The 12,962-nt window shown below is 40.4% G+C and overlaps 1 protein-coding gene across 11 annotated transcripts in view; it reads right to left on the bottom strand.

The window, feature by feature from the left end:
• Nucleotides 1-264: 264 nt before the first annotated feature.
• pde1cb (phosphodiesterase 1C, calmodulin-dependent b) overlaps nucleotides 265-12,962 on the bottom strand; it is a 101,531-nt gene continuing 88,833 nt past the window's right edge. For 5 of the 11 annotated variants that reach the window (XM_085805472.1, XM_085805474.1, XM_085805477.1 and 2 more), the window contains 7 exons: nucleotides 11,477-11,597; nucleotides 9,534-9,615; nucleotides 8,981-9,101; nucleotides 6,002-6,174; nucleotides 4,552-4,800; nucleotides 4,076-4,138; nucleotides 265-3,781 (listed from right to left, as the gene is read on the bottom strand). In XM_085805472.1, coding sequence (XP_085661598.1) covers nucleotides 3,765-3,781; nucleotides 4,076-4,138; nucleotides 4,552-4,800; nucleotides 6,002-6,174; nucleotides 8,981-9,101; nucleotides 9,534-9,615; nucleotides 11,477-11,597 — 826 coding nt within the window. In that variant the 3' untranslated portion in view covers nucleotides 265-3,764. Of the gene's footprint in view, nucleotides 3,785-4,075; nucleotides 4,139-4,551; nucleotides 4,801-6,001; nucleotides 6,175-8,980; nucleotides 9,102-9,533; nucleotides 9,616-11,476; nucleotides 11,598-12,962 lie in introns of all 11 variants that reach the window. The other 6 variants (XM_085805470.1, XM_085805475.1, XM_085805476.1 and 3 more) reach the window with 2 other exon arrangements.

Here is a 12,962-nt window from a genome sequence, read left to right as displayed (position 1 = left end):
ATGTGTTTTATGTTTATGTCAAAGCCTAAGTAGGATCTTCAGTTAAAACTATGTAGTTGCCAAGCAAGATTATACAGTATAAGTCTGTTTGGCTATCCATTAATGTCCTCCAAAGTCGCAGAAGACATTATTCAACTGTTGTCACACATTGAGTAGTTCTCTTTGTATTAGATAAATGGATATTGATGTGTAAAATGTGTAGGTTGCCCCTTTAAAATGACACACTGAGCTGTGGTGCGGTAGAAATGAGGACAGACAGACATTATCTGAGCCCTTTGAGTCCAGATTTATTGATACGACTGTGCAGTCACAGAGCATGGTGGCACACTCGGCCGCCTGGCCGGCATGGGACAGTGACACACACATGCATGCACATACATGCACACGCACACACCCATTCACTCTTAGTCATTCTGTCAAACCAAGGATGTAGTAGAGGGTAAACCTACTCTGTTAAACAGATTTGTCCAAATTTGTCAACCTTGTTGTTTTTGAATTGTTTTGATCCACCCTGAAGAACAATTTGTATTTAGATAAACATGTGAGAACTTGATGTTTAAAGTGGAAAAACTGCTTATCTGAAATGCATTTGTGAAATTGTCTTGGTGGTGAGAACTGTTTACCCAGCTTTATACGGTCCACTGCATCGCTTACCTCTCTCTCTCTCTCACACACACACACACGCACTCACGCGCACACACACACACACACGCACACGCACACACACACTTCTCATCACACACTCATCAATAGAGCAGGTCACAGTGAGGAGATCAGAAATGCACACTGAGTATTTTCCAGCAGTTTCACACACATGCACACACAGACTTTCTATCTCTCTTTCTCTCTCTCACACACACACATACGCACTCACACACATGCACACACACTCTTTCTCGCTTTACATCCATCTAACCTCAGTGACTAGAGCAGTTTGAGATCAGTCATTACAGAGTGATTCAGACTAAACAAGGAAACAAAGCATTAAACAAACGACAAATAATCTGTTCCATAGTAACCGTTACAAAACACCACGTTTAGAAGTCTTTACATGTCATAAATACAGCTATGTTTCTGATTATGGTCGGTATAAATTCCTGTTAAATATTCATACAGTAGGCTATCACAGTAGCAAGTGAAAGAGAGAGCAAACTACAAGACTGTACATGTGTTGGTTTCCTTGGTACAGAAAATATATTCTGTTAAACCAAGTGTCAGGCAGGCTATTTTGAGGATGCAATAAGTTTTGCTTTTGTTCTACTTATAAATGTAATTTGCTGTGATTGTTACACATTAAATTTACAGTGAAGAGTTTTGAGCCACTTGGAATTTTCTGACTTCAGAGCTGGTGGAGTAAAACATAGTAGACAGATACACAGAGGAGAGACAAATAAAAAAATAAATTTAAAAAAAACAGTTACATGTTGAAGATTCATTGAAGGTTCATCTTCTGAATCAACACGGGAACAAACAGTACAGTAAAACAAACAAACAGAAAAAACACACACACTATACAGCACATAAACAGCTAAAAAATAGATTTTTTTTTCTAAATGAAAACGAGCAAAATAGACCATAAAATATACCATTATAAATACTATACTTCTGCAACATCAAACTGCTGTCTGCACAAACAGATTTTCCAGCAGTGTCTAAAATAAAAGTCTTTATGCAAGACTCCTTTAGTGTGTAATATTGAAGGAAGATATGAAATGGTTTTGTTTGACTGTACCTGGAGCAGCACAGATTCAAATGACATCACAAAATTTGTTGTTTTTTTTCCCACAGGTGAAAGATGTGAAATGGAAAGTACATATATAGGCACACATTCAGTCAGCCGGCTTGCTAACCACTGACTGCATTTTTTTAGGTAGAAAGTAGCATTGCATGACAAACTTCTATGTCCCCAGTGCGATACTGGTGTTCCTGTTATAATATAAAAATGGGGAGTCTGTTACAAACCAAGAGGCTAAAAAATAATTCATAGTTCCTATAGTTTTATATAAAGTTACACATGTACTGTATACTTAAAAATGAAATTAGCGTATGCCAAGAACATGGTCTTGGCACAATTTAATTTAGAGAATTTCAACAAAATAAAAGTGCACAATTTTAGGGAAAACATACCTATCATTATGCAAATACTGCCAAAATGCTTGTTTTCCTTTCTTCCACTTAGACATATTAAGTACGTAGTAAAAGCTGAACCAGTGTTGCAGGGGTTCAATATGTTACATATGCACAGTAAGCAATATTTGCATCTTCTATACACAACATTTTGAAGCCTTGAAAACCTGGCAAACAACCAGGAAGCAGATACAGTTTAGACTCACACAGCCTCAGATGCGTCACAAAAAGCCCGATGGATTCAGCCGGCTAATAGGTGCACGAGTACACGGTAAACACGTCGATTAAACATTACACCAACAACTGAAAAGGTGAAGCTGCTGTAACATGACTGTACTGCAAAATTAAAATAACGCATTTATGAAGGATTTCTTTCTAATTCAGCGACAGTTTTGTTGTTTTTTTTTGTTTTTGTTTTTTTGCTACAGCTTCAATACATATAAGAAGGCATCGAGAAGAAGTCTTGTGATGAAGGAACAACATACAATGTGAGGATATCAGACGTATCTAGTGCATGATTGGTATTTGACAAATGCAAAACAAATGTTACAAAAAAAAGGTAAACAAAAAAGAGCTTATATATTACAAAAACTTGAATGCATTTGTGTGTGTGATATGTCTGAAATGCAAAGGTTGCATTCTAATTTTTGGACATTTTCCACTATATTATCTTACACTATATCCAAAAGAAAATATCAGTTTTTGGATTGTGGAATCTATTCTACTCTTTCTATGATTCATACATGTACAAATTTCAATATATACAGTGGAGAGGATATAGACACGCAAAAAAAATTATATAAACCTGGCTGCAAAGAACACAAAAAAATGCATCAGACTTGATGTCTCAGGAAAGCACAGAGAGAGTAAACATGTTAAGGGGGGAAAATGAGTCACAACTGGTGGCAACAAAATAAGGTTTTTATGAGACTCCCATCAGGAGCTCCTCATGCAGAAGTTTCCTACACAGCGTGGGTTTGCTCCAGGAGTGCTTGCTAGTAAAATAGTGGTGTTGCAGACTGTGAATGTAATCCTAATGTACTGTACACATACTGTACTCACATAACTGTACATACAGTGTAGCAGTTGTAAAAGTCCATTTCATTTATTCTACATTTCCCACAAAAAGCACTTCTGTATTCATTTGTCAGGACAACTGTGACCTTACTTTGTAATGCTAAAAAAAAACCCCCAAAAAATCAGACCTGAAAGGTTTGGACTTGTACGGTGGCTACATGTCTGTGGGTGCATGAAGTAAAAGATTGGCGAACTAAAAAAATAAGTGAATGTCAGTCTTTGAAAGGGTCCTCTCAACCCCGTCACTGTCGATACCATGTCAATGTCTTCTTTAATGTTTGTATCAATAAGTAGTGAGGGAGGAATAATGCACATGGGTAGAGCCACAAACTCTGCATACAAGAGTGTGGGAGTATAAACATGGTACAAGTAAAAACAAGTTGATCATTAAAGACATAAATGGAAGTGAAGGTGTGAGTATCTTGGTGTCCTGCAGAGGGAGACACAGTCCAGCTAACGGCCTTCCCTCTGACATGAGTCTCTGTCAGCTCTCTTAAAAGCAGGTTCAGGTCGACAGCAGCACAGTTGCAGCGGTGTGGCCGTGATAATTCGCACCTCGCTTATTCCATCGCTACCTCTGCTTTGGAGAAACAAAGAAGGAATATTGAGGCAGGATATTAAACAATCAACAAACAAGCAGGCGAACAAAATGCCAACAAAGGCAAAAACTGATTTCTACCCATTGATTCTCCTGGGAGTATGAAGCTGTTTTCATTCTATAAAAACATACAAATCATTAAAGATCTCCCCTTGAAGTACAAATACAAAGTAGGATTTCTAGGACAACATTTGTTTGCACTTTATTTTTTTCAGGGTCATAAAAACGGGTCTTTTTCTTATCAATCGTTACGGACTTAAGAAATAAACTCACCATCGACACCTTTGTTCTTGTTTTCTTCACCCTCTGGAGATTCAGCCCCTTCAGACAACTCTCCTGTACAGGCCAGACAGTTGTGTTATTTGTCAGACAGGAGGTAGCAAACATGCAAGAATGGAAAACCTTCAATTTGTCCTCCCTCTTTTTTTTAACTGATTACAATTTTAATAATGTTTGAAACTGCCCTGAATAACCGGTAGGACATTACAACTCTATAGAAAGTGATGTGAGGCTCCAAAAAACTCCAAATACATCCAGGCTGGATTTTTGGACAACAAAATGATGCAACAAAAACATCATGAATGTTGACATGAAAAGGGCTGAGCATGAGAGGAATGTGGATTACAGTCACCATGGTTATAATGATCAGTTAGTTATGGATGCTACTTTGCATGTCAATGTAATGTACAGCACATGTATAGAAATGGATTTATGTCATGCTGTGGGACGACACAGTTAAAGGGATGTACCATTTTGCAGCGGAGGACTCTGGTGTGTGTTGCTCCTCCCAGGCTGCGCTCCGTCCTCCGTTTCCCCCGCGCTGCCATCTGGTGGTCTGCTGACCTCCGCTGACTCGGGCGCCTCCCCCTCTAATTTGTCCTCCTTTGGTGCAGAGTGATCCGATTCTGTGTGCACCTCCTGCGGCTCCATAGCCTCCTCCTCCTCCTCCTCCTGCTGGGCCTGCTCCTCTGCTTCCCTTTTAGCTCTCTCCTCCGCCTCTGAGGCCACAAGGGGTGTGAGCGCGAGTTAGCATGTGTGTGTGTGTTCATGTGCGTTAATTCATGACTACACGTGTTGAAATTAAACCTGCATTAACTGAGGCGACGGCGACTTGGGGGCAGCAGAAGAGACACGTAGTAAACACAACACTGACATATCTTCAGTGCACTTCTTCTGAAAAAAGACTGCTCATTTTCACAGTCACAGGCGCAACATTAGTATTCATTTGGAGTCGTGTTGTAGTCCAGCTGATGAATGTAGGTAAAAGTAAAAAAAAAATGTTGCAGATTGGAAAACCAAAATAATGAACTGGATGGAGGCTAAAATGGTCTTTGGAGCTAATGGGAATTGCCGTAGGTTCATTACTACAAGCAAAACTCTCCCATACATAGTCATGCTATATTAACTAGCTAATGTATAATACACATTTTCTGATTATAGTTGAAAAATATTGATCATCACTACTATGCTGGTGAACTCCAAGGGTTTTTAAGTTGTAAGAACTTGTAGTTGTCAACAATTATTTAGTAATGAATCTGATAAACTGACCGATATGGGAAACACAGGTTGTGACAAAATCCCTTTTGCTGGTGATTATAGCCTACTTCTATTTGGTCATTTCTCATGAGTAAAATCCAAGGAGAAATGTCAATAATTCATCAATCATTAAATGCTTCTTACACTATGCCATCAACCAGACACAGTTGTTGTAACTGAAGAACTATAACAGACATAAAAGGCACCAGTTAACGCTTTATTAACAATTTAAAGTCAGAAGTTATACGACCTTTAAACGGCTTGTAAAGGGTGGCTCATTAGAAAGTCTGGCCAGTTTGCTCAAGTAGCCTAAATACTGAATAAAAACGAATGCATGTACTGTTTTATTTCTGGTGGATTAAATAAAGCACAGAAAAATCCAGACAGCATCGCTCCACTAATACAGGTCCGGTCAGTTAAAACCGCTCTCTGGAGGAGCTAAGAGCATTGCAGATGTTAAGAGCGTTGCTGCTTTTTGAGCCAATTTTCTGCATTCAGGTGGAGCTCACGATCCGTCCAGACAGGTCAGTTTTACCACCACTTTGATGTTTCCTGATTCCCCAGATCACCACCGTTTTCCCAGGTTCACAGGTTGTATGCGTATGTGTGTGTGTGTGTGTGTGTGTGTGTAGGTGTGTGTGTGTGTGTGTGTGTGAGCCGTACCTTTAGCAGCCTGAGCTTTCCACCGCTCTCTGTTCTGATACACCTCCTCGTTCCACAACGCCTTGAAGTTCTTCATGTCCACCGTCAGCAGCGAGCTTTGGCCTGACGAGCTGTCGGAGCCCATGCTCTTCACGCTGTGCCGTTTGGCTTCATCTGAGCTAATACTGTTCAGACTGGAGACACAAGACATGAAAGAGGAGAAGGAAGGAAGGAAGGAAGGAAGGTGGAGGTTAAATAAGTCTTAAACAATTAGTGTTCATTCAGAATTGGTAGCTGTACTCAATGCTAAGGCTAGCATGCTAACATCCTCACAAAGAGTGATGTTTACAATGTTTAGCAGGTTGATAATGTCATTTGTTTTGCATGTTTTTGGTAACAACACCGAAGGAATGGACAAATTATATTTTCAACCTGCTGATGGCACCAGATGAACGCATGATGTTCAGTTTGATTGTCACAGTGAGGACTGCTCAGCTGGTGGAAATAGTTGAATAATATCTTCTGTTGTTCAGGGGGGTTTTTAACACCGAGACTTAATTAGATTCAGCGCGACTTTCTCTCTCCGAGGATATTCGAGGCAATTAAGGTGCTTTAAAATCATTAGCGCCTGATTGCCACAATTTGCATCAAAAATCACACCCATTCATGGAGTCAGCTCAGTCAGATCTGTACAAACAGGCATTACACACATATTACTTACAAGGATATCATTATCTCCATTGTCAAAGGTAAATGAATCAATCTGCATAGAAACGATAGGAAAAAAAAAACGCTCTTCAGAGCTCCAGTGGTGGAGAACCATCACACTTTCAAGTTTCCTTCGGTATCACAGTAATTTTAGTGACAGCTGTCTGTACATCAATTTGAGCATTGAACAGGGAATGTGAATGTGGCACATTTTAAATGATGCCAAAATGTCACAAATCCCCCAGATCATGAGAGATTTGGAGCCAATTTTTTAAAATTATATTGGTTTTCTCAGTTGGAGTTTGTAAGATGCATTGATACTGCATTAAATTTAAAGGGATAGTTTTGTCAAATTGGCGCCATAATCCCTATAGTCACAGCAGTAGGTTCGTTACCTTTAATTGTCGGTGCAAGCAGACTTTTAGAACGGCGGAGCAGAGCCGCGAGCTGCTCAGAGCTACGCTACGGAGGCTAATGGCTTGGTTTCCCTCATCAAACTCATCAAATACACAATCCGACAACTCCAAAACTCTCTTGTGGACAAGTTGTGACCTGCACATTCACCACGCTATGAGATAATGAACGTTACCAGACAGAGTTGTTTTAGAGGCAAATTCATGCAAAACTGCTGATGCGCGTTCCCGTCGGGGGCAGTTTTTCAGCAAGCAGTCTCTGCATTTGCCTCTAAAACAACTCTGTCTCATAACGTCCTGTTATTATCTCATAGCGTGGTGAATGTGCAGGTCACAACTTGTCCACCAGAGCGTTTTGGAGTTGTTGGATTGTGCATTTGATGAGTTTGATGAGGGAAACCAAGAAGCAGCTCATGGCTCTGCTCTGCCGTTCTAAAAATAGCTTGCACCAATTTGCAAAAATGTTGAACTATCCCTTTAAATGTCAGATGGAGGGTTTTAACTAAAAGTCAGGCTCTCTTGGCCTCTCATGCATCCGTTTCTACTGTTCTTTCTCCAGCTTGTCTGTTGTGAGTCACCCAGCTTTATTCAATCAGTATACAGGACCATCATGTTGGGAATAAGTGAATATCTGCATTAAATGTCCTGGCAGTCCCTCAAATAGTTATCAAGACATTTCACTAAAAACAACAAACATCAGCCTGTTGTGACACAAGCAGAGGGAAATTCAGGAGATCACCAGGGGGTGCAGTGTCTGAATGCCACAAATGTCTGTGCAAAATTTCACAGGAATCCATCCAATAGCTTCTGAGATAGTTCAAATACCCAAAGACTACGGCGTCTCTCCCAGAGAGCCGCGCCGCCATCTTAGATAAAATAAAACCTGAGCTTTCAGATTTAGAGGCTCTTTGAGAGAGGAAAAAGGAAAGACAGGTGGATAAACAGAGGCAGGCAGAGTGAGGACACACACACACACACACACACACTTCCAGGTGACTGAAAGCAGCTATAAATGCTGCGAAGAAACAGTCCGACAACATCCATAAGCACCCAGGTGTGCACGCACGTAGACGGGGAGGCTGCATAAGTGGCAACAGTATCTGAGATTTCCACTCGGTTAACTTTGACTGGAGGCCCACTGAGTGATGCTAATGACTGCTGTTGAGGAGGACGGGGAGGCTGGTATTGATGTGCAGGTGCAGCGGATGATGCAAAGCCAGACTCCCCGAATGCTGCTTTATTTTCTATTCATTTCACTTTATGAGACAGCAAAGTTTACGCAATCGACAGACACTAAGTTTTTAAATCATCTCTCTTTGAATATTGCAAACATGAGCAATAGAAGTGAAACTAGAATATAGTTTATGAGGGTGTTTTCAAAGACCGCAGGAAAAGTATTGAGCAAATTAATTAAGCCAGTGGAGACAAAATCACTTCCTTTTGTTTCTCTCGAGGCTGCTGTGTGTTGTGTATCCCAGTCCAGCACACAGGCCCGTTCTTGAGGGACAGCGGGGAAAACTTGACTAGCATATCTAAAATGTCAATTTCAAGGTGTGTGGCTCTGCCTGATGAAAGGTGGAGACATTTCCACGCACAGAAATGGATTACTCGCAGAGACTCATCTGCTGTTCCCAATGCTTCCATTAGATATGCTGTTATTGCAGAGGAGCTGTCGAGGTTTAATCACGTCATCGAGCGTGTAGTTACTCAGAGTGGTGAAGTGTAGACCACAGTACATTCTCCATCCCTGATTAACCGGACCGGTTGATTAAAACTTATTCAAGATTTATGTAACGTCACTCGCTTCCATCTGCTGACTGAGAAATCCAGACTTTTCTTTGCTGCTCTCTCTGCGTAACGAGGAAGCGCTGCAGCTCACCTCGAGCGGCGGAAGCCGGCGAAACCTGAATGCGACGCCTCGTCGATGAGCGGCGTGACGATTCGCTCCATCATGTCTGTCAGCACAGTGAAGGTGGGCACCACGATGAAGTCAATGAAGCCTGGAGACAAAGATATTGGCAAATTCACAACATTAGGTCATTATATACATATTCATCTTCTTCATTTGAGTGATGTGAAGAGTTTAATTCATGTCATGTCTTCTTGACCCATTATCTTTCAAAATCTCTTTAGACTGTCCATCTCTATTTCTGTATTACTCTATTATTTCTTTCTTCTATTACTCACCCCACTGTACATCTTGCATTCTCCATGTACACACAACCAGACATAACATTGCCAGTTGTCAGTTTTAATGTTGTGCCTAATCTTTTATAGCACCATTACTATGGAAAACACTAACAGATTTCTTAAGAATTCATTTGCCTTTGTGTGTAAATACAGGAAATTGTTTTGTTATTGTTTTTGCTTTGTTAAGCTTCTACTACAGCAATCGTGCACATGTGTGTTGTGAGGGTGGAGCGGCCACTCACCGATCTGGGACTGCGCCACCAACGTGGACTTCCTGTCACAGAGCGGAGAGAACGGCAGCCCGAGCTCCGCTTCCTTGTCTCCCTGGAAATACAGACAAAACCGTTCTCAGAGTTTGGTTTCCAGAAAAATGTTCCTCACTCTCCTGGCACACACACACACACAGCTCACTGTGCATGTGCTCACTCAGAAACACACTTATTCTGTGCTCATATGCACACCACCACCAACACCATACACCATATGCTCACACTTCTATCAACAGGCTTCAGATTTGTCTGGCTCCCGCCTCAAGTGCTTTTGGGCCACAAATGTGTTTCATTTTCTCTTCTGGTTTGTCACAAACAGATGAAATGTGGAGTCGGGAGGCAATGTTCTTTGGAGATGCTATTTATCGACGATTCGCATCCTGGGAGACAAAGGCCTTGTGAAAGCAGCTACAACAACAATAGCACTGATAATGAGAACAATGCAGATTAATAATGGAAGAGATGAAAGTAATGTGGCACCAGATGAACGTCTGTCCTCCTTGTTCACATTTACTAATACACAATCTATTATTTAAAGTCAGATGTATTGCTTTATCAAAGAGGTAATGCTCTACGTTTAATTTTCCATGGTACTTATCTTGTCATCACTGAATGGCAGAGATTATATCATTATATTTGTGGTTATGGCTGTTATTGCTTAAGACAGTAGTTCTGTGTCAAAGAGTCATATTAAAAGAATCATTCACATTGTTTTATCCTTGCTGTGCGTCTGCAACTGAAGAAACCTGAATTTTAAAAAAGTAATATTGACATTTATCCTGCACACAGTACAATCTTTTACACCTGCACTCTCCCAGCAGCGAAAGCCAATGTTGAGAACATGATAAATATATCGATGCCACTTCAGATCTAGTGTTTCATCTTCTGACAACCCCATGAAATCCTTCACAAAGAGCTCCTGTGGGACTCCGAGCAGATATTTTCAAAAAGCAGGAGAAGAACAGGTTTAATTCAAAGGCGAAGGAAGTTTCGATCTCAACTTTTGAGCAGGTCCGGGTTTCAGAAAATAAATAGAATTAAACATCTCACAGCTACTTAATGGACCTTGTCCTGAGATTGTTTTGTCAACAACATTAATGATCTCTGTGTTTTATTTGGGTGTTTTGCTCGCCCGCTGTGCTTAAAGGCATATACTCTCTTAATGGCATGGTTTACCGAGACATTTGAATGGATTGGTGCAGAGTAGACGTTCATTTTTCATCTTCACCCGTTCTCTGCTGCCACAACAAGGCTTGTGTTCCTCCGAGTGGGTGTTACAACCTCATGGTCAAATGTATTTCATCATACCAGAGGTTTTTTCAAACACATGGAGGCAATTAAACCACCGATGACCAATGTGGTGCTCACTCACATCAGAGCAGAGAGCACAGCGTATTTTAAGATTTAATGTGGCTCACTTGCCATTATCTGTGATGCCCACTGGGATAACATCTCACTGAGTAAAGAAAAGACACTTCTTATAATCAGCACATTTTAGAGTTTTTTTGTTTTTTTCAAAGAAATCCATTGATATGTGTATGTATGAGTCTATGGGTATAGAAAAAGAACCTGCTAATACTGAGTTTGGCAAAGTTTTAATGGTGAATATTTGCCAAAATATTAACATATATAGGCTAAATAAACAGAGCTCAGATAGAAGGTAAGCCACAACATTGACTTTTATCATGACTAGACCGTGCAGCAAACACTGCATATATCAGATATAATGAGGATGGATGAAATATTAGATTTAATGCAGGACCGCTGTGTTACTTATTACAACGAATACCTGATTAACTGTCGCCAAAGCATTACACCGAATGCAGCATAATTAACTCTTCACCCTCAAACCACTGAAGCACATCGGGCTACCCTCTCATGCACCTGTCTGTGACCTGCCAGCTGCACCCGCTCACCTGTCTGAAGAACTCCTCCAGCAGGGAGGTGGTCCAGCGGTGGTGGAGGTCCCAGCTTTTGGCCGGGTGGCTGATGTCTGCCGTGTGCAGCAGCAGGGACAGAGCTTTGGGCTTGTCGATGCTGCAGAAGAGAGGAGATTTACAGTTTTAAAAAACTAAAGTCCAACAAAGATTATTACTCATTTGTTCTGTTGTTCTGGTAACGACTCTCCAAGTGGTTTTGTATGTGATACATCTGTATGTTTTGATTTTATTCTACTGTTTTTGCTCTACTGTAGTTTATCATAATTTTCCTGCCAGATTTCCCTGAAAATTCAGCTTTGGAAAGGCCACGCCCCTCGCCACACATAAGTCCAGTTTAATGTCATCTACAAAAATAATCTTGGACTGTAGAAGTCTCAATGAAGCCATGATGGATGTTATTATGTTATGTTATTATGTTATATTATGTGAAAAACACCAAATTTGATTCTCAACCATGGGGGATTACAAATGATCAGCTGAAAAACATGGCTGCCATCAACCATTATCTGTTGCAGAAGGTGGGACATACTGTAGTGAGTGCTGGGTGTAATTCATTAACCATTAGTTAAATTGTGATAAAACTTTGTGGGCAGAATTTCACCAAAATTAGTGTGCATGATCCGTGGTATTAGTTTGAACCAAAATCTGATGTGACATATTGATTGACACAAGTGGGCGTGACCTGTCACATATTTGATCATACAGTAACTGAAGACAACAGTTTTTTGTTTCTTTTGGGCTCTAAATGTTTAAAACCTGCAAATTTCTGCTTGCGACTGTAATATTTCTGTTTTCAACATGAAACAAAGTGCGAATTGAAAATCAATCTTCATGCACTACTTTGTTTGACGTCACTAATATCAATCATCAGTGCAACAGCCAATTCTGTTGAATATAAGATCACTTGTGTTTAATCAAGGTGTGACTGATTTTGAGTTAAAGGCAACACCAGTCTGTGGTCTATTAATCAATGTCTAGTTAATCAATGTCGTGGCAAAAGCTACATCATGAAGACAAATCTGCAACAAGGTTATTGGAAAAAAAAAAAAACTGTTGGGAGAAAGACACAGGAATACTCTCGAGGGACTGAAAAGCTGTGAGGACAGTACGATCAATCATAAAAGGGAAAAACAGAATGGAAAAATTGTGGCACAGCTGGTTGTTTCTACTGCAATCTGTCCACAACAACTGACTGTGAAAAGAGCAGAACATGGAAAACGTTTCTTTAATATAGTCCAGACTGAAAGTATTTCAGCAGTTACACTTCTTCTTTTGTTCTGCAGGCTCTAGTGAAGTTTAGTTTAAAATGAAATAAGATGTTTTATGTCACTCTCAAGAGCACTGAGAGGAGGCTTTTGTAAGTCTAGGATAATTTCTACATAAATGTTGCAATGGTGCGGATTCACTGGAGACACCCTCAGACTGCAAAATCGATGGCAAAGACAAATGTGTGAAATATTTG

Source organism: Trachurus japonicus, chromosome 17 (assembly GCF_045865225.1).
Source record: "Trachurus japonicus isolate A0001 chromosome 17, Traja_1.0".
NCBI classification, from domain to species: domain Eukaryota; kingdom Metazoa; phylum Chordata; class Actinopteri; order Carangiformes; family Carangidae; genus Trachurus; species Trachurus japonicus.
Note: the sequence above shows the minus strand (reverse complement) of the source record. Positions and strands in the feature narration are given on the sequence as shown.